General features: G+C 32.6%; 1 protein-coding gene across 5 annotated transcripts in view; it reads right to left on the bottom strand.

Moving 5' to 3' along the window:
* Positions 1-21,785, bottom strand: part of LOC148614562 (E3 ubiquitin-protein ligase rnf213-alpha-like) — a 115,084-nt gene that overhangs the window by 41,590 nt on the left and 51,709 nt on the right. For all 5 annotated transcript variants that reach the window (XM_088588728.1, XM_088588727.1, XM_088588731.1 and 2 more), the window contains exons 35-64: positions 21,501-21,669; positions 21,091-21,233; positions 20,316-20,513; positions 19,642-19,764; positions 19,341-19,461; positions 18,788-19,026; positions 18,239-18,321; positions 17,768-17,901; positions 17,188-17,280; positions 16,534-16,707; positions 15,808-15,968; positions 15,284-15,506; positions 14,256-14,426; positions 13,355-13,417; positions 12,831-12,940; positions 12,090-12,227; positions 11,596-11,764; positions 8,403-8,476; positions 7,935-8,067; positions 7,493-7,600; positions 6,684-6,769; positions 5,968-6,156; positions 5,485-5,611; positions 4,404-4,577; positions 3,780-3,916; positions 2,779-2,986; positions 2,017-2,404; positions 1,663-1,804; positions 929-1,284; positions 548-714 (exon numbers count right to left, since the gene is read on the bottom strand). In XM_088588728.1, the coding sequence (XP_088444854.1) occupies positions 548-714; positions 929-1,284; positions 1,663-1,804; positions 2,017-2,404; positions 2,779-2,986; positions 3,780-3,916; positions 4,404-4,577; positions 5,485-5,611; positions 5,968-6,156; positions 6,684-6,769; positions 7,493-7,600; positions 7,935-8,067; positions 8,403-8,476; positions 11,596-11,764; positions 12,090-12,227; positions 12,831-12,940; positions 13,355-13,417; positions 14,256-14,426; positions 15,284-15,506; positions 15,808-15,968; positions 16,534-16,707; positions 17,188-17,280; positions 17,768-17,901; positions 18,239-18,321; positions 18,788-19,026; positions 19,341-19,461; positions 19,642-19,764; positions 20,316-20,513; positions 21,091-21,233; positions 21,501-21,669 (4,801 nt within the window). The remainder of the gene's footprint in view (positions 1-547; positions 715-928; positions 1,285-1,662; positions 1,805-2,016; positions 2,405-2,778; positions 2,987-3,779; positions 3,917-4,403; positions 4,578-5,484; positions 5,612-5,967; positions 6,157-6,683; positions 6,770-7,492; positions 7,601-7,934; positions 8,068-8,402; positions 8,477-11,595; positions 11,765-12,089; positions 12,228-12,830; positions 12,941-13,354; positions 13,418-14,255; positions 14,427-15,283; positions 15,507-15,807; positions 15,969-16,533; positions 16,708-17,187; positions 17,281-17,767; positions 17,902-18,238; positions 18,322-18,787; positions 19,027-19,340; positions 19,462-19,641; positions 19,765-20,315; positions 20,514-21,090; positions 21,234-21,500; positions 21,670-21,785) is intronic.

The following is a 21,785-nucleotide window of genomic DNA, read 5'->3' as shown; positions in this document are numbered from 1 at the left end:
CTGTTACTGCACAGGATGGACCATGTGTACAAAGTTTACACTATAATACTTACATCACATTCTTTCTGTAACTGCATAGGATGGACTATGTGTACAAAGTACAAAGTTTACAATATAATACTTACATCACATTCTTTCTGTGACTGCACAGGATGAACCATGCAAACAAAGTATACAATGTATGCCTTTAGAATATCATGGATGTATGTTCCTTCAATGGTGGAAAGTATCCTCCCCAGACCATGTGTATAAAGTTTACAATATAATACTTACATCACATTCTTTCTGTAACTGCACAGGATGGACCGTGTGTACAATGTACAAAGTTTACAATATAATACTAACATCACATTCTTTCTGTGACTACACAGGATGGACCATGTGTACAAAGTTTACAATATAATACTTACATCACATTCTTTCTGTGACTGCACAGGATGGACCATGTGTACAAAGTTTACAATATAATACTTACATCACATTCTTTCTGTGACTGCACAGGATGGACCGTGTGTACAATGTACAAAGTTTACAATATAATACTTACATCACATTCTTCCTGTGACTGCACAGGATGGACCATGTGTACAAAGTCTACAATGTATGCCTTTAGGATATCATGGATGTATGTTCCTTCAATGGTGGAAAGCATCCTCCCCAGAGGCAGTTCTTCAAATGTCTCAGTTGCCCTAATGACAATATCTAAATGTATGTCTGAAAAAAGGTTGAACAATTAAAATGAATAGGAAACTGAATTTTCTTTGAAGTACTGATAGGGCACAAAACGCAGTTGAAACCAAAATCTAATTTCAAAATTCTATATTGGATTCCTTAAAAATTGGTTGCATAGATGGAAACAACTGCCTTGATTAAAAACAGTAATCCTTAAAAAAACTCACAATATAAGATCAACTCAAAAGCAAATTACCTTTCCTAAATGGAATTCCTTCATCTGCATCAGACCTTTTCAAAGTATTTCTCAAGACTTCATCAATCATCTGAAAAATAAGCCAAGAGAACGGCATAATGGATGAGAATGCCCTTCCTTCCATTGATGTGGTCTTGACAAGTACCTCTTCCAGCTCTTGATGACGTGTAGGAGATACAATAAACTCGTATCGTAGCTGCGTCAGTTCTGGATTGTTAAAGATTTGCATCCATATGTCAGTTTTCCACCCTACATTTTCTGTTAGAATGTCTATATTTCTGTTTGTATCTATGAAAGCAACAATCCCAGCAAGCAGTGGAATCACTTTGGATTCCAAACAGTGGACTGCAAACCTCCTGCAAAGAATATTTTAAAAGATGATATTTTTTTTTTTTTTTTTTTTTTTTAATGGGGGGTGGGGGGGGTGTTTTGTGACATGTACAGTTACTTAGTGCTGTAATACATGAACTAAAACTACTTTTTTATTAATGAATCAGATATTATGTGGGTGCAGTAAATTCAGCAATTTTTTTGTAAGCAGAATCATTGTGATTTTATAATTTAAAACCAATTTTTAAATTTTTGCTTTATTTGAAGGCCTGATTTTATAAGGTCAACAGACTGGAAATTGGCAAAATTGTAAGGAAATATACAGTCAATAACAAATTGTAATGGTGAAATTTAAGATTTAAAAAAGCAGAAGAAAAATAAATATTGAAACATTTGAAACTGACCTAAATGTTCCAGCTCTGTTAATGTTTTCAGGCTTGGAAGCCTCAGCTGACAGCCAGTTGGTCACTAAGGATGAACTTTGTTCTTTTTCTACCAGTATGCTGGATAGGTGCTTGGTTATACCAGACATAAAATTGAAGTTTCCTAAAAACATACAGATAAATTTGTAAAGCAAAGTCTTGATTGTTTCTTACAGATTTGAATTTCTTTTCATTACACTGGTTTCAGTTAACTACCATTGTTTAACTATTTCTATAAGAATTCAAAATTGTGCATTCTATCCATAAAACTGCAACAAACCATAATACTCTCAAAGTACTTTCAATATCTTGACAAAAGACAGCAACAACACTTACCTCTAGAGTCTTTGATACAGTTTAAGACAATTTTAAGTCTATTCAAAGCTCTGTTGCTATCAGAGGCTGGGTCTTTTACATTACCCAGAGCAGGCTGTATACACTTCTCTATCAGATAGCTAACATTGAATTGTCTCTTTGGTTTAAATATCCTATCAGGAGTAGCTTCTTCCAGTTCAATATCCATCAATTCAACTGGTTCTCTGGTTTCCATGGGTTCATCTGACTCCAGGATTGGTTCTCTGTCAATGTCCATCTGAACATGTTTTTTCTGTTGTTTTGCTGCCAGTAGATCACTCACTGACTTCCCATGCATCTCACTTATAGATGGGATTTCATCTGGAGCTGGCTGAAGCTCATCTATGTGTACTGAATGCCAAAGACCACACTAAAAACAAAGAATTACAAGATAATGTGATATAAAACCTACACAACAGCCAATTTTTCAAAATTGAATGTAAGAGCTTTTTCTGTATTTTTGTTTGTTTTTTGTTTTCAAAGCAATCAAAATTTTCCTATTTTTTCCTGATTTTTCCTGATGTAGTTCTAGACCTCAGGATGTGAAAATAATCACATCAAAATATATAGTTATTCCTCCTATTCAATTGATATTTTGTTTAGAGATTACCATAATTACATTCCACAAAATAAAATTACCTATTTTTTGAAACACAAATGCAAAATTTTAAACCTATGAGCAACTTTGCACAAGAATAAATAATCTTGGCTGACAAATAAAACAAATATAACATTAATTAGTACCTGAAACCCAGAGAAACATCCACCAGCAATACCAGGAAGCTGTATCAGGAAAACAACATGGATACCATCTATTCTATCTTCCTGTACTTGTTGTAATTCTCCCTGGACTGTATACCGAGCACAGGCAACCAGGTCAGCGTTCTGGTCCCCACAGTCACATTGTACAATCAGTAACATGTCGGCAACTCCCTTCTGATCAAAACTTGATCTGCCATTCATAAAACATTTGAACATTGAGTTTAAATGAAGACAAAAGCGTAGAATATGTGTAACAGCTTTAACTTCTAAAATAAGTAATATTCTATATATCATCACTGAGGGAAATTATACAATGTATTTGCCTGGTCTGACTTCCTTTCCAATTATGTAATTAATCGCTACTTGTTTTAAAGGATAAACATAACTGTATAAATAGTAAATCAATGAATTTTTTGAAAAAAAATAAAAAATAAAAAAAATAAAATGAATAGACATATAACTAGAGAGCATGAATATGATTATAATCACTATTTTTGAATTACTGCATTTTATAGCACTTGATATTAAACATGTAATGTTTGTGTCATCACAATCAAATGTTTTATGTCTTCTCAGCTGGAACTGCAGCAAGCAGAGTGTTCTGAATTGGTGTATTAATAAAAAAAAAAATTAGGAGAAAAAGAATCAAAACCAGGAAGTGTAAGACTAGGAAACCTCAGACACCTTTAGATGTCTGAAATTTCTGTATCCTTCACTCTCAGCAGTATAAAATTCTTAATCTCTTACAATATATGCCCCATCTATATAAATTACAGTATTGTTTTATTGTTTTAACACAACTATACAACATTTAAAATCAATTCATCCAGTAGCAGCTGAGATTTTCTCCAGCATTCCATTCAGTGAAAAAGCCATATATCAATTTTAAATCAATATATTTATTGTGAGTTGAGATAATTGTGACAATTCCATTGTACCACCCAGTCTTCTAGTGGGTGTATAATATATCACTTTGTACTTACTTGAGTTGCCTGCTAAATTGTTGTTCTGTATCAAAGGATTGTAATGTCAGTAATGTCACATTTTGTTTCTGGACAGGAATAAATTTACACAAGACTTCAACGTCAGCTGTTGACATCAACTTGGAGTTCGTTGTAATCTAAGCATGATGAGACATAAAGGTGATTACAGATATGGTAATAAATTTTGATCAATAAAACCCCATTATATACCAGAAATTAGTGAGCAAAAATAATTTGTAGCATAAAATGGCATTTTAATGGAATGTCAAAAGATATTCTTAAATTGATCAAAGTGAATTTTTTAATAGAAAAATGTTCATCTTTAAATTTAATCTGGATTAAATGTAGAAGTTAAAAATGGTTGCAATATCTACCACATATATTAGCTTAGTATCCTCCCCTCGTTAATGTCCAAAACAGAAAATATGTTTAAACCAAACAAAGGAGAAATCTAAAATCAAGTCCAAACAAGGCATATTCTGAGGTCCTGTGTTATCAGTAAAAAGTGAATAACATCTTCAGTCACAAAGGGTTTCATGTAAGTTTGTCTCCCTGCTCTAATACAGTCCCACCATCCTAATTCATGGCAGTGATACATTAATTTTTCCTTAAATGATAACATACCTGAGCATAAATGTTGCCCTTATTTTCTGTAACTATTTTGTAATGTAGATAATCAGCTAGACTGTCATGGTGTTGTTCAACAAAATATGTATTAAATACACTTAGATCCTCCAACTGCCACACAGAGGCTGGTGTAGCACACCAGAGCAGCATTGACTTAGCATCATGTAGAATCTGAAAATTAGAGTTTGAGCAGTGACAAGATGTATTTGAGGTACAATACTATACTTGACATCAGCTCAGTTAAAACCATCAAAGATTAATTTTAAAAGGCTAAAAAAAATGTTTTTTTTTATCTACCTTTGTTTTAAATGTTAATTTTATGTGATAGAAACAATTTCTCCATATGAAGTCAATCATCTAAATCCATCAAGTTTGTAAATTTGAATGACAATATTTACATTATCATAGTCGGCTATTTTCTTTTGGATTGGTTGCTACACAGATGTTATTTATTTTTTGTGGTTTGTCTAAAGACCAATCATTCCAGCATGCACTTCAGTACCTTCAAACTTCACAGACATATTACCTGTTTGTCACATACATATCCAATTTGGTGAGAAAACTGACAGTTTACCAGAGATCTCTGATATGTTACGAACATTGTTTATAAACAGGTCCCGTAGAAATCAATATGGTGGATTTTTGTATAGGATTATTTGGTATGGATTTTTATTGGCTGATTAAAGTGCAGAAATGTCCCGTAAGTACCATCCACTTTTAGACATAGGTCAATTAACACAATATGAGTTGTAAAAAAGACAACTCTAGTTCTGAATTGCAAATGTTACGAAAAAAGAAATTCAAAACAATATTGCGCAACATCTGACATTGAGTATAGATATACTTTGTTATGCATACACACAATACAGTGCTGAGGAAGTACTATTTCTCATTGGGTGACAATTCTATAATTTTAGGATGCTGAACATGTGTGGTTAAATTCGCAACATCAGGCTGCATAATCATTGAATATATACATGTATATAGCAAAGTTATATTTAAAAAATGTTGAAGAGATGTGGTGTAGTATTTTGAATTCAAATCTAAAGACTCCTTATTTTAGAGGTCACATATATACCTCCTTTTCTATCTGTGGTATAGCTGAATCATCACATCTTTTCTCCTGACATACATGTAGTATAATGGCAGCACATGTATCAGCATGGTAACCCATGAAGGCATCTCCTATCTTGCGAGACTCTTTCCTGAAAAACAGAGGCACTCCATTCAGACTTAGAACATATAAAACCTTTTAGATTAATCAAGTCCATTTGTTGTCATCTAATAATACTAAGGTTGTTTTGTGAAATCTCAATATGATACTTAGCCTTTAACCACATTTATGTAAGTTATATCAAAATCCATGAATTGTATAAAGAATGAGTTTAGAGACAGATGAACAGTAATTCCTTTATGGCTAAATGTATTTTGTCAGTGCCAGTGAATAGGATAATTATTAACCTTTTTTATGCATTTGAATGTTTTACTCATCATCAATAAATGGTTCTAATAAATTAAAAATCAAAATAAACTCAGGACTAGGGTTTTAACAAATACTTACTGTTTCCTCATATAAGCAGGTACTCTTGCTTCACAGAAACGTTGTGCCCAATTCTGAAGTTTCTCTGTCATCTCTAATTGGGTTGGTGTTAGCATGGTTTTTAGTGAAAGGAAATGTTTCTCTAGTCTGTTGATCAATGGGATGGGGAATTTGTTGTACACTATCTGCTTCTCAGCTACAACTATTAATCTGGAAAGATACATAAAAAACATATACAGTTTGTTTAATTATTTGTAAGCTCTATCAACAGGCTTAATATATCCAGACTAGGGTCATTATTACTAAAACATATTCTACAAGAAACTTATTTTCAAATTTGCTTAAAGATCATGATGTTTAATACCCTACAATGTTAACTCTTGGTTGTTCATTGACAACACATCCACATGTTCAATCTTATCATTGGGAAGGATGTGAACAAGTTCGCTATCAAAATCACTACAGTTTGAGAGTCCATTTTACATTTCTGTAAACCAACAAATTTGATTTTTTCATCTTTTCAAAGATAACTGTAATTCAATGAAATAATCTGGAGAAGACATGCTGCAAGACACATCGTAACAACCAAATAAAAATTCTAAATGAATCAAATGAATGCAGTGAGAATTAAATACTTTTTTCAATTATGTCACTGTCAGATTTTCAATTAACTAGAATAAATTTTCCATGTTGATGAACTGTCTATACAAAAACATGACAGCATTACAAATTAATACCTGAAATTTCTATGAACTCGGCATTTTACTCTGTGTGTTCCTAATCCTAAATCTACATATCTCTCGCCACCAAATTCAACATAATACTGAAACCAAACAAAAAGATTATGTTAATGATTTTAATCAAAATTCACATTATTAGCATTAAATATTACCACAGGAGGTCCTACAGGGCTTGAAAAGATCACTTGGAACTCATTTCTTTTGCCTTAGTAAGACTTCATGTCAGGAATACAAGAACATCCCCGTAATTGAAACTTTTTATAACTTTAAAGGCAGCAATTCATAGGAGTTTTTTATTAGCATGACTTAGTTGAACATTTCATGCCAATCATTTCACCAATTGAAAGCTATCTTCAATTTATCAAGGTTTTCATAATATGAAATATGTCAAAAACTGCAAATAACAAAAATGAAGACTTTTGTATGCCTTATCATGAAGAGCGTTTCATCATATAAAGTTTCTATCTATTAAGTTATTGGCTAAAAACTGCATAAATCATCATTTTACGTATTTCAAGGATATGTCATTGAAGTAAATTTGAATGTAATTAACATGACATACCTGATTCAGAGCATCGTAGAGACTTTCATACAGATTCTCGAGGTTCAGTAGTATAACAGTTTATGGTCATTAGACATACCTGATTCTCCGGGTTCAGAACGGTTTATGGTAATAAGACGTACCTGATTCAGAGCATCGTAGAGACTTTCATACAGGTTCTCGAGGTTCAGTAGTATAACAGTTTATGGTCATTAGACATACCTGATTCTCCAGGTTCAGAACGGTTTATGGTAATAAGACGTACCTGATTCAGAGCATCGTAGAGACTTTCATACAGGTTCTCGAGGTTCAGTAGTATAACAGTACTTCCTGTCTCCATACAGACTTTTATCCTGTTGATGTTCCTGCACACCTGTAACCCAACATCACAGTATTATAGGGTGAAATTTTTGTTAAATAAAATCTTAACTGACTAAAAATGAATGAATGCTTAAAGAAAAGACATATCTGTTTAACAGGAAGATGATTTATGAATGGCTAAAACCAAAAATAAGGTGTACATATGCACTATACCCCAATATGCTAAGCTCCATACAATATTCCGAACATTTCAATTAAGTGACCCAAAAACTAAGTGGAAAAAACTATCATGGGACAGATGTTCCTATAAGAATACAAATTAATACAATTAGCAGTATAATTCACATGCCTGATACCTAAAGAAATGGGTATAATACTTTACATACCTGTGTATATTCCTGGTCACTTGGAAAGCTACTACCAAAGATGATCACAGCATTGTGCATGGTAAATATTTTCTGTTGTAAGATCGTCAAGGCTCCATAATTCTCTGTCAGCAGGAGTAGGTATCTACTCTCACTGGGAATAAATAGCACAATATAAAATGTGGTTAACCTTGTGATTCTAATTAAGAAGTATTAAATTTGTGGATATATTCACTCTGTTATTCTTTTTCAAATTGAAAGATTATTTTAAAAAAAATAATAACTGATTGACTGATTGATTGATTGATTGTTTCCAACATCAGATTTTTCACACAAATTTTCAGCAAGTCTTAGTATGGGTGGCACCAATATTTTAGTTTCAGTTTAAGAATATTCAGTGTTTGAGAAACAGACTTTTGAAATTGAAACAAAAAGACCTTGGAGTCCAAGGATTAAGTATACCTAATTAAATAAATGAAATACATGTACCTGTTAGTTGAGTCTCCAGTAAGACAAGCCTGTATCATCCCTGCTGATGTACAATCTGGGTCATCTTCCCTTCTCTACATAATAAATACAACCTTGATCAATAAACCTAAATAAAGGTTTAAATGGGATAGAAAAATTCATTTAAAGAAAATAGTCCTTAATGAATAACATCTTTGGGAGTATCTCTTTCTAATTAAAGGTACATGTATATACAGAGTTGTCAATAGAATGGGTCAACTTTTTCAACCCTTGAATATATGATTGTGTAAACAAATCTTAATTTCTAAGAGTAACTTTAAGGATGGGTTTATACAAGCTTAGAAACAACATATACATGTAAGTAGAGATGTAGTCTCTTTGACATTCCTATTCCAATTAGACATTGCCTCTAATAGGACTAATACCTCCTAAAGCCCGTTGAACCCTGTACATTTGGGGACTAATGTGGACATACCATTCATATTTGACAAAATTTTAAGGTGGATAAACTAAGCACTTTTGACACACAATTTGCTGCACTTTCAAAAAAGCCCAACTCCAAACAGCAATCAGTACTATTATTTTGTTAAAAACACGATAACAGAATATGACCAATTCTGGCAATATGTACATCTTCATTTGGTAATCTAACAGTCCATTAACTTTTATAACAATCCTGCAAGTCGTTAAGGAGGAGTTGTGGACAATGCATGTTTTGCTGAAAAATGTCTACAATCCAATGGGCATAATTTCTACAATTTTGGTTCAAATATAAACTCCTGACTATATGCACATCTTAATATGATAATTAAACACCCCATCAAGTTTCATAACAATCCTGCAAGTTTTTAAGAAAGAGTTTCAGACAACACATACTACCAAGTTTTGCTGAAAAACCCTTTAGTCCAACAGTTGTCATTTCTATAATTTTTGTCTGAACATAAATTCCTAACAATTTGTACACCTCCCTATGGTTATCTAACATTCCATCAAGTTTCATTACAATCCTGCTAGTTGTTAAGGAGGAGTTGTGGACTACACATCAGACAATGTTTTGCTGAAAAATGTCTAAGTTCCAATGCAGACATCACTTCTACAATTTTTGTCAAAACATTAATTCCTAACAATATGCACATCCCAATTTGGTAATTTAACAAATATCCAATTAAGTTTTATAACAATCCTGCCAGTCATTGAGGATGAGTTGTAGACAATGCATGAGTTAACTGATTACCATACATCCCACAAATTTCATAACAATGCTGCAAGCTGCATAGAAAATAGTTAGGACAGACAGATGGATGGACAAACATACAGACAGGGTGAAACCTATATACACTTTTGTTTTCAGGAGGTATAACTATTCATTCTATTACACTTATTCGAACATACAAAAAAAGAATAATACAAATGTATCTACATGGGTACATATTTTATATGGATCCCCCTTTTTATATGAATTTGTGTGATGACTGAAAAAAAAAATGCTCCATGTAATAGATATGATCTATCTTAACTGCTGATCAATGGACTTAACAGGCATTATATCCACAACAGAGAAAGTGGGGACACTTAGAAAGAGTAATCAAGGGAACCAAGGTTATAGTGGTAATCAAAAGAATGTAATCCAGGGACAAAGACCAGATATGGAAAACAGACATACACAACAAAGAACATAAAGTAACTAAAATCATACATACAAAGTAACAAAAGTAAATGAGCAACTCGGACTCCACTAAAAACTGGGAGCATGGACCAGGTGCACCGGTAGGGTAAGCATCCTCTGCTTTTCTAGAAACATCCGCCGAGTTACTCATAAAAAGTCAAGTCCGGGGTAGACAAACGAGGAAAGGAAAACTATGACCTGTTGAATAAATCAGTTTTCATGGTACTGATGGATACACCATAACGATCCACGAGTTCATGATGACGACCATAAAACTTCTGTAGTGATGACTTCAATCTTGTAGCAACATAACCCTGTTCCAGAAGCCTATTTGTTAGAGTTCTAGCGCGATACAAAAAGTCTGCCTCATTTCAGCAAGCTCTGGCATAACGTATGAGTTGTGATATGAACACTCCATACGCAGGAGCCGAAGGGATGTTGCCACAGATGAAAGGAAAGTTGACAATTCTGAATGAAAAGTCATCACGTTTGTCGTAAGTTTGGTCAATAGTTTTCCTTAACCATCGATTTCTAAATGTAGGTCAAGATATGAGGCTGACTTCACAGCGTCTGTAGTATCCTTTATCTCAAGTTCTTTTGGGTAGATGCGATGTATCAAATCTCCCAAATTAAGATTGTTTAAAGATAATACGTCATCTATATAGCGGAAACTGAGATTGAAGGATCTAGCCAAACGATATTCTTTCTTTCTGATCAGATCAGCTATAAAGTCAGCATCATAAGAGTAGAGGAATAGGTCAGGAAGTAAAGGAGCACAATTTGTTCCCATTGGAATGCCGACTGTTTGTTGAAAAACACCTCCACCACACTGGACAAATATGTTGTCGATTAAAAATTCCAGCATTTTGTAAACATCTTCTTCTGCATATTTGGAAGATGATTTGGAATTATTTCTTACAAAATATGAGGAATCTCCACCAAGAACTATATATTTGTATCTAGGTGTACCATCTTTTTTGGAAAAACAACGATGTATATTGTTTTTAAGTCAGGATTTTAACTGAGTATGGGGAGTAGAAGTATACAGTGTTGAAAAATCATAGGTTTTAAAGCTATTATATTCAGATAATAGTCTTGAACTGATTGTCTCCAAAAGATCTTTCGAATTTTTCAGGATCCACATTGAATTAATACCACTATGGGAGTAACAAGTGTTGTAGTAGGACTGCAGACCCTCTTTGACAGTTGTGAGTACAGAAGTTAAAAGTTTTGAAAGAGGTTTGGTGGTACATTTTGCAGATCCAGCTATGAAACGTTGTTTGTATGGATTCTTGTGATGTTTAGGAATCCAGTACATAGACGGTAAATCACAATCATCGTCCCTGGTAGAGAGACCAAAAGAGGATAGCACAGATTTATGGTTTTCCACAATCCCTTCTTTGGAGAGAGTGGTAGCAGTATAGGTCTTATCACTGCTATTATTTTCTACGTCTACCTCTGATAATAAACATTGGATATAAAAGCTGCTAATTGATTTATCTCTCCAACAAAGGAAGTAAATTCTTAGAAACTGTTAAAAGATGTTACCTCTTCATGTTTGTTGACAAGTTTAGAAAGTTTGCTGTAAAAAATATTAACAGGATCCACTTTCTCAAGTCCTCCAAAGTTTCTCAAGATGGCATGTTTTAATTGTAGCCATGTTGGTTTACATGGTATTCTTGGTAGGGACACAAAGGCATATAACATTTTTAGTAGACTGAAAAAAATGTGCATTAGCATTAAAATATCTAGATACATTTTTTAGGCAATAATTAAGAAATTTTACAAACCACAAATTAAAATTAAAAAACATATAGAACTAAACTTTAAAAACTTCAGCTTCATTCTCATCTTTAGTCATATTTCAATCACGAATATACATTATAAGCAATCACTGAACCACAAATGGTTTAGATTTTATTTGTTGGTGACAACTTCTTCACACTTTCAAACTCTGTTAATTTTTCTTTTCTAAACAAAAAGATTTACAATATAATTTATATGTATTAAAATCAAAACAAATGTAAAACTCCATTACAAACCTATAGAAGTCCCTCAGTCCGAAGAATTCTCTCATTTCCTTAGAAGCCTCACCAAACAGTTCTAGATAAGAGTCAGCCATGGGTTCAATCATTGGCTTGATCAACTTCAAAACTTCTTCATTGGTTGAGCATATTCCCCTGTAAATTATTTTGTCAGGTTAGGAAAAACCACACAACTTAGTAAGGGAAAGATGAATATTTTGAAAACAAATCTAATGTCTAATTTGCATATACACAGAATGTCTGTTCCATGCAAAACAAATGACACTCAAATCCACAAACACATTTACATGTAATAAGGATTCTAATAAAACAAATTCAAATTATCTAATTCAGAAAGATGATATGTTTTCTATGATTAACATCAAACTTTGCATTGAAATGCACATTCTACAGATGTGTGAATGTGGCATTATCTAAATTAAGATACTGGACTCAACACATATTTCTCAAAAGAGAAAACTGTTCTTTCCTCTATGAAATGAAGTTCACACCACTGAACAAAACCAACTAATGTAACTAAAATAGGAGCAAAGAAATATTTAAAAAATGGGACAAGTCAACCACAGAGCAAATTTTTGACTTGGAACAGAAAATCTTTTCCTGGAATGTTATAAACTTTAGCTGCAAAATACTAGGGACAAACATGGAATGTACATGTGTATGTACATGCAAATGGAGAGTATAAAGCATATATGCCTAATGCCTTCACGAAGTGGGGAAAACAAAGCAAAGGCTTACTCGGCACTCTCTTTAAGCTCCGTGATATCAGGAACCTCTCTCTGGACCAGTATACCTCTGTTCATTTTTGCTGGATCTAAAGCCCAGTTAGAGATTCCAATGAATGCAACCTGAAAACCAATAAAAATGTACATTGAACTCAGAACATGTAAATCACCTAGTTCACATTAGGGCTATTTAATCTTTTTTACTACTGTTATGAATCCATTCCCATTTAAATCTTTTTTTTATGAAAGAAAAAGACAATTCCAAGTTAAAATACTTAAATAGTTTTAGATCATTTAATTTAACTCCCAAAGTTTAAATTTGAAGTATTGAAATGTCTTCTCATGTTAGGTTTTCTTTTATAATAAATAAAAATTTATGTATTATGGCAAAATACATAAAGATGCATTTGAACCAAAAAAATTTGATTTTACTGTAACTTTTTTCTGGATTTAATTTACAGTCAAACCTGAAAATAGTAATTTACATGGCTTTACTTCCAATACTTATCCAAAATAACTTTCCAACGACTGACTTACCTTTTTGTATGGCTCTGGATCTTCATCATCGGGACATCCATCCTCAAGTAAAGGATGTAATGTCTGAAAAAAAAATAAGGCAATACATGTTGATTCTTTCCAGATTTATAAGAATACTCAAAGTTGTTGCAAATAGATCATCCAGACTTCTTAAGAGTTGTGTCCCTTACCCTAGTTCTACCTCCTTAAATGAAAATTCGGATCTTAATGGTATTGCAATACCAAAGAGAATACAGAATGAATACTGAAATATTATGAAAGTATGGTTTGAACTGAAAGAGTCAATTGTAAATCTTTTAATTGATTTGAATTTGTGCAATTTTGAATAATAAGATACATTTTCCTTTGCTCTAAAGATTCCATAAAAACATGGTATGGTATAATTTTTTTTAAAATTTCATACCCCATTTATACAAACTGCATGGAATTGATTAAATTCATGAATAAAAAAATACCTTTAGGTTTACATGTACATTTCCATCATAAGACAAACTTCTGATGCCTATATAATTCACTTTGTTGTTGCATTTTCCCACCACTGTCCCTGGTTAGTGGGAGGGTTGAGCATTCACAAACATGTTTAATGCCCCTACATACTTTATGTTTTTAGTTTCAGAGCATTTATTTTGAGACTTTTTCAGCTTGCTTTATGGTATGGGTCTTTGTCCATCATTGAAGATCATATAGTTACCTGTAGAAGTTTAATTGTTAGTTGCTTGGCATTTGTTGGATGACTGTCTAATTGGCAATCATACCACACCTCTGATTTATATATTAAAGGGAAAAAACAATTTCATTGGTGCTCAAATAATATTATCACTAAAGAACATTGTGATGACTCTTATTCCAAACCTTCTACATAAAGTTAGTAATATACCAATATTATACACATATACAATACCTTCAGTGGCATTCTAGGAGAGTCCTCAGCCAGACCAATTTCATCCAGTACCACAATGGACACAAATCTACCTAGATCTTTATCTTTCTGGTAGGCAGCACATTGTCTGAAAGTTCCTACAATACCTTCTGGTACTGAAATAGGACTACATTGGTATGATACCATCTGGGCCTGAAAAATGATGTTTATATTGAAGAAAATTTAAATTAACCCATTCATTAGTTTTATTTTGATAAAAAATAAATAAGTCCAGTTTATTCAGGGCTATAATCAGATATAAGTCTAAAAAAAGGCTCCAGAAATTTTGACAGCCCATGTCAGTCATTTTATCAGACTTGTTGTATGTTTGTGTCAGTCTTTTACATGTTCACATTGAGAATAAACTTTTAAAAAATATATATATATTTTTTTTGTAGTCATTTAAAGATAAAGTTTGGAATTTGTGTTATTTCATCACATACTAGTCTGTTACAAAATATCTGAATGTGTCAAAAAATGAACAAGTTTGGTTTAGACCACACATGGACTTCCTAACAAGTTAACAAAACATCCTATCTCTCTGATTTTTTTTTTCACATTGGAAAAGGGTCAAGAAGTTCCAAGTGATAAGCATGCTAAAATCTTAAATAAATACTAACAAACTCTGATTAATTCATAATACTTGACAGATAGTTTAGCACCATGTACTTTGGTTACAACCAAAAGATCAGCAGGGAATAGCAGAATTTTTCTTCATTTTAAAAATTAAGTAATAGAGTATGAAATCAATTACAGGTAAATAACAATCACAGGTAACTGCAATTGACACACACCTGTCAATTGGTCATTTTTGAAAAATTTGTCCGTCAATGACCAGCATTTTTTATTATTTCCAGAGCCTTGGTCTAAAATAAGTAATACAGTTTTGTAAAATTCAATGGGATCACACACTAATAAAAATTAAGAAATTTGCCAAAAAAGTGCAATCTCCTACAACTTGATTTTCTTTTATCATATCAAACTTATTATCAAGCAAATACCAACATTACCTGTTTGTAGTTTTTGAACAAGTCCTTATGAGCTGCATTGCCCTGCATGGCATCAGCTACGATAGTCTTGGCCAGAGATTTAGAACTGCCAGGTTTACCGACCAGGAACATTGGTATCCTTAGTTCTATACACACAATCATCATAAATACATTCTCCTTCAATGCCTGGTTCTTCGCAATGTTGGCTGCTAATTCAACATTTTCTAAAAACACTGTCTGGCAACTGGAAATTAATTCAAATACACAATGGTGCTGTTTTAATGTGACAAAACATATGACGTACCTTACTACCAGTATATATAAATTAGTAAGAAAAAATAGCCAACAAGTAATAATACCCAAACGAAACAATTTCTTTATTGTTTTCCACTTATATTGTTTACATCAGGGTATACATGGGTATGTGTATACATTTTCTTAATTATCTTAATAAACATTAAATCCTAGATGTGAACTTATATCTAGGGTGTACAGACAGACAGTCAAACATACACAAACATAAAGTAGGATATTTACAGACTTACTTAGAAATTTCATCTTTAATTTGATCTGCACCTTTGGGTAAAACCAGAGGAGGTCTGAAATACCCTGCTACTGCTTTCCTGTATTCGTCTCTGTTTTTCAAGCAGGCATGATAACATACTCCAAGTGCCAGTACAAGTGATCTAGTGATGTCATCAATGGTCTGAAATTAAAGTATAACCAGTAAAAATAAGGTCTATCTAACTTCAAATTTTTCATTACCTTTTCTTTATGTATGAAACTAATGAATCACAATAGCAGATTCTATTATACTAAGTTTCCATTTAAGACATGAAATTTTGAGGAACATTCTTCTTGGCTCTCTATTCACTCTACTTTATTACTGAAAGCACAGCAACAAAAATATGAAGAGATGGAAGATGCAGTTCAATACTTAAATTTATTGATTCTGGTCCTACTATGAACAGAGCTACTACTATCCATATTTATCGTATCATATTGAACCATTTAAAAATAAAATAAGAGACTCCTTCAATAAAAATTTGACAGTATGATATCTCTAAAATGAACCAAACAAGTGAAATAGAAATTTGAACTAGGGTTACTGAATATATCATGGCTTTCATCACTTTCTTCAGACTAAGGATGCAATAACGAACAAATATGAGCAAGTGTATATCAGGAATGCCATAGGCCAAGCAAATTCTGTATTCTGAAAAAAGACACTCCTTTAATCTGCATCATTGGTCCAATTAATATATTCTAACCTGTTCTGGTTCTGCAACCTCCATCTCTTCATCTTCATCTTCATCTGCAGAACTCAATGATTCGTCCTTCATTTTCCTGAACAGGAGGTTATCTTCTTCACTTTGTTCATAGAACCAACTCATCACCTCCAGGACTCTCTCAACATCTCTTAAACTCACAAAGCTACACTCATCCTAAGAATAACAAAAAAACAACATGAAGTTGAACACATACTTGTACTCGGTATACTTTGGTTTGTTCCATATAGTGAAAAACAGGAAAGTCCTGTGAATAGAACTTTAATATCAGACAGCAACTTAAATGCCCCATCTAATATGAAGCTACAAGTAACAATTGAAATCAATCCAACCACTCAGAATCCAGATAATTGTGATGAAATTCGGACTGACGGACAGATGAAAAGAATGATGGACAGATAAGTTGATTCCAATACACAACCCACCATCGGATTGGCAGTATAATATTTGGTCAATCTGAATATCTAGGACAAGTGGCAAAGAATAAAATGGAGTTAATAGCAATTTTTTCTTTATTTGTGTCTAAAAAGTGACCTTTGATATTTTTCAGCAGATATTTGTGAAACTTTATCAATTAAGATATACAGCAAAATATAATGGTTTAAAAAAAGACAGAAGATAAGTAAATGCCATTACCTTTTGGTCTCTCATGAAGTCCTGTGACACAGTCAGGATCTTACTGACAACATCTTCTAATCCTTGTAATGCTGGTAATTTGTCATTTTTGATCTGTAATTCAATTTTCAAAAATGCAAAGCAATAATTTTTACAACATTTAAATGTGCCTCATTCACTTCAAATACAACTTATGCAGCAAATTTTTGGTTAAGCAGTAAAACACACAAGTTAGTTTTAAGTTTTGTGCAAATGACCACACTTGTCTAGAAAATCAAAAAGTCCTTTACAGACCTACTACCACTTCTTGATTTATTACACAACCTTCCCCTAGTCTTTAGGCTCTGTTAAACAGGATGTAAATACATGGGGTACAAGCACTACTCATTCTGAATCTGCTAAACTGCTTCCAGTGCATTGTACTCTAGTGCATAAAAAAGAGGGGTTTAGTACTAAGAGTGGCCTGAGTGTAAAAGCTCCCATACAATGAATACACCCACTCCCCAGCATATTAATAAAATCTGCCAGTAGTGTGTGCTTTGGTTGTACCCTCTCTATCAAAATGATTCTTTAAATTAGTTTGTAAAATAAATATACATACATATCTTAGAACCATCTGTCTGATGTACATGGTCTCAACTTCTGTGTTCAACTGTCCGAAGTCCCAGACCAATGGCAGCATACTCTGGGGTAGGGGCTGTACTCTGTATACCAAACGTCTCATAGGAACACGACCTGAAGAAATGATACCAGTCACATCATTTTTAAAACATATGATATCACATAAGAGGTGTGTAAAGGATGAAAAACTGAAATTTATTATTTCCATGGCAAGCATGCATTTAGTGTATCATTGTAACATACTTTACTGTACTCAATCACTCTCTTTCATTACCAGTAACACATGTTCTCAACCGACAACAGTTTTTTTGTTTATCCTTTACTGCATCAATATGGTACAAGAATTAAATAATGACACATTTTTTTTTCTCTTCTTTGTTGAGTGTAAACGAAAATAAACAGTGAATCATTTCTATCCAAATATAAACAAAATGCTGTATAGATCATCTACCTAATTTATCTGTAGTTTTATCAGCATCTACATGGTACCCAAGTCCTGCTTGTTCCAATCGCTGGATCAACTCGTCAGAATGCCTGGCAAAAAACAACATATTTAAAATTTTGTTGATACCTAACATTAACACAAAAGAGGCATGAAATCAGGAAACACTTTATTCATTTCTGATGAGAATTTAAGGTTCAAATTGTAAAATGTTTCCTATAAAGTAGTTATCTGAGTTATTACCAAGTTAAAGTGTTGTTCCTGTTGTTCATTTTTGTATGTGCCTTTTTTGTTCCTTCATTTTGTAACTTATTCTTTGCCTGTTGACTTTTTTATGTTCTCAGCTGTGTTTTGTCTGTGGTTTTCTCCTCATTTGACACTTCCACTTCCTTCCATTATCTTCTATGTTTAACTGAGCATTTTTCAGAGTAGTTAATTTTGTGTACATCAATTATTGTGGTTTCAGCACTTGATTTATGTGCCGCCCTAACTCACTTTCATTGTTTAAAATAGTAAAAAAAACATTTTTCTGAATTGACATTACACAGATCTACTTACTTCCTATATGGGTTGCATGCAGCCACAATTTTCAATTTCTCATGCAGTTTAATTGGCTTTCCACACAGAGATTTATCACACATTATTTCCTTAATGACACCAATGGCCTCTGTTGTATTAGCCTCATCAAAGAACAACACAGTGTCCATAAATGGGTAATCTGCAGCATTCTTTTGTGCTATTTCTTCAGCCTTCTTCACTTTCCTTACTATATCTGCTACCCTTGTTCCTCCATGAACCTAGAGCAGGAATTTACAGTGTTGCACTGCATCCACTGTTAAATGGTATGTACCGGTACATACATATTTCTACACTTATGATAGTTAAACTTAATGAAATTAAAAGCGTGAGCCTTGTTGAGCATTTAAAAACTGAAAATTTAACTATCGAGGGAAAAATCAAAACCAAAGCAGTACATTACTTGCATTAAGCTTATGATTTAGAAAAACCTTCAAATTTCTGTTTTTACACACATACTTTAATTTCTAAAAACATATGTCATGCGAACGAAACCAGCCAATTAACCATTAAGCTCTCATTTAAATCACCATACCTTCATTAAAATCATATTTTCTACAGTGACACCTGGTGGTTGTTGAAGAGAGCACATGAACTTAATCAGCCTGGTTTTCCCACATCCTGTTTCTCCCATAATAATCACAGGAATTTCACACCTGAAATCAAAAAAAAAATTACGATATTCTTATATCAGCTATGAATCTCTTCATAATAATAAAAGCCTAAAAAGGAATTGTGTTACTTAAGGAATGAGGTTTTGTAATAGCACTCAACATAAAATAAAATTGTCATACCAAGATGTATTGAATTCTCTTGAATAAATAAAGAAATGTTACCTGAATCTCATATAAATTGCCAGTATTTTCTTCACATTATCTGTGGTAAGTTCATATGTATCATCAGGGTCGTGGATCATATCTAGTCCCATAACATTACATAGCTTTAATATCTTATCAGCTCTGGAAAGAAAAGTAGAAAATATAAAAATATTAATTAATTGAATCGTAGTCTCTACTTTTTTTGTAATAAAAAAGTATAAAATTATTGCAGAATAATTTTACCACTAGAAATTGTAATTTAATTCAATTTAAAAGGAGTTTAAAATTGTATTGAATCATAAGCTTATTGAACTTCTGAATATGATCTGCTATAGATCTGCTACAATCTAATATAGATCCCTAATTCCCTGCCCCCTTGACCTTTCAAAAATAAATATGTTCTTGAAATTTGACATTCTAATCTTAGGAAAAATACATTTGTTTTTTGTTTTGTTTTTTTTTTTTAAATCAGCTCCTATCTGTGCAAGTTTCATGAAAATCCATTAAGGCAAAAGTTGTTTGACAGAAACCATTTTGATCCATCTAAAAACTGGTTTTAAAATCAACAAGTGTTAATAATAAGCTATACTGGCATTCCTGTTTATTATCAGAGAACAGACAGTTGAAAAACCAAAATATGTAGCCAACTGCTTGGTGGCAAAAACATTACAGTATAGTTACATTGCATATACCTTGGCAGAGCATCAAAGTTTTCAGCCAGATTGACACTATTTCTAACAAGGGCATCAAACAGATTCTGTTGCATTATACCCTGTTCTAAAATATCTCGGGTCTGTTGGTCTATCAGGTTACCAGTTCTTCTATCTATATTGAATCCAAGGAATGTCATACTGTGATGGTCTGGGTTGAAAAACAGGTATGGGTGGGGACTGAAATGAAATACAGAAAACACATTCATTTCAGACCAACATTTTATAGATTTCTAATAACATACAAAATTTTAAGAACAACTATGCAGTGTTTAAGAACCCTTAAATCTATGATTTTTTTCGGTGAGTGTAATGATTTCTCATAATTATGTCGATAGCAGTGTTTTTCTGAATGTTCCCAGTGTATTAAATTTCAGTAATACACACTGTGAAATAAATTAGGTAACTTCAGTCTCAGATTTTCTCCAGCAAAAATGTCACAATACGAATATCAATCCGCCGTTCACAAGATTTAAAATTCATGTTGAAAAAAGCAGTGAATAATGGAGGAAATCTATAACATAAATAGGATAATCAATTGGTTATAGTGAATTATCAAAATATGATCAATTGTGCCAAGAATGCATTAAGAACAAATTCCACACTTTCTTTAAATCCAGAGGTTCTTCTGCATTCGTCATAATATTTTGGTTATTCACTCTTTCCAATTAATTATCTCATTAAGAATTCCTGCTTTCAAATTATTATTTTATCAGAATCAAATTATTATATAAATTAAATAAAACATCCAAATGACCTAGTTTCCCACTTCCTCCTCATCTGGTACTGCTGTATGATATTGTCATCCTCCTGATTTTCCTCATCATCATCTGATATTTGCCTCTGTAACAACTGTATTGGTGATTCCTCACTCACCTTTAATGACCTTGTTGAAAAGTCCTATAAAACAAAAGCATCATTATACAACTTCTGCCTACTGGTTTATCACAATATATATAATATGATGAAGAAAGGATTAACATGAAAAATTATACTTGAAAAAAATCTAGGTTTATAATGTATTAAATTCATGCTTACCACACAGATTGCTTAAAGAAATACACTGTAAATATATTTTTTAATTGATTTCTCAAAATTGACTCGCTTTATCTAAAATCACCTGTTGTATAACATAAATAATAACCATTTAAAGCCAATCCAACCTACCCTTGACATTTGTATGAGGAATCTGAGTACAAATTTGGCAAATCCTGGTAGATCTTCCATGGCAGCCAAACTACAGAATGCTGATCCATTGAAATCCTCTAACTGCTTGTTGAGAAAACTGACAAAATGATGCAGTTCTGACCAGGAAGGATCCTTTACACCACAATGTCTAAAAGGAAAAAAATCATTCTTCAGGAGGTTTTTTATGGTTAATTTATTTTCTCAATAGTACCACTGAAGTTCAAAGAATTATTATAGTACAAAAATGTAATCTTGGAATAAATT

The sequence above is a fragment of the Perna viridis genome, chromosome 6 (assembly GCF_037379345.1).
Source record: "Perna viridis isolate PV_CMFRI_1.1 ecotype Kerala chromosome 6, ASM3737934v1, whole genome shotgun sequence".
NCBI lineage: Eukaryota > Metazoa > Mollusca > Bivalvia > Mytilida > Mytilidae > Perna > Perna viridis.
Note: the sequence above shows the minus strand (reverse complement) of the source record. Positions and strands in the feature narration are given on the sequence as shown.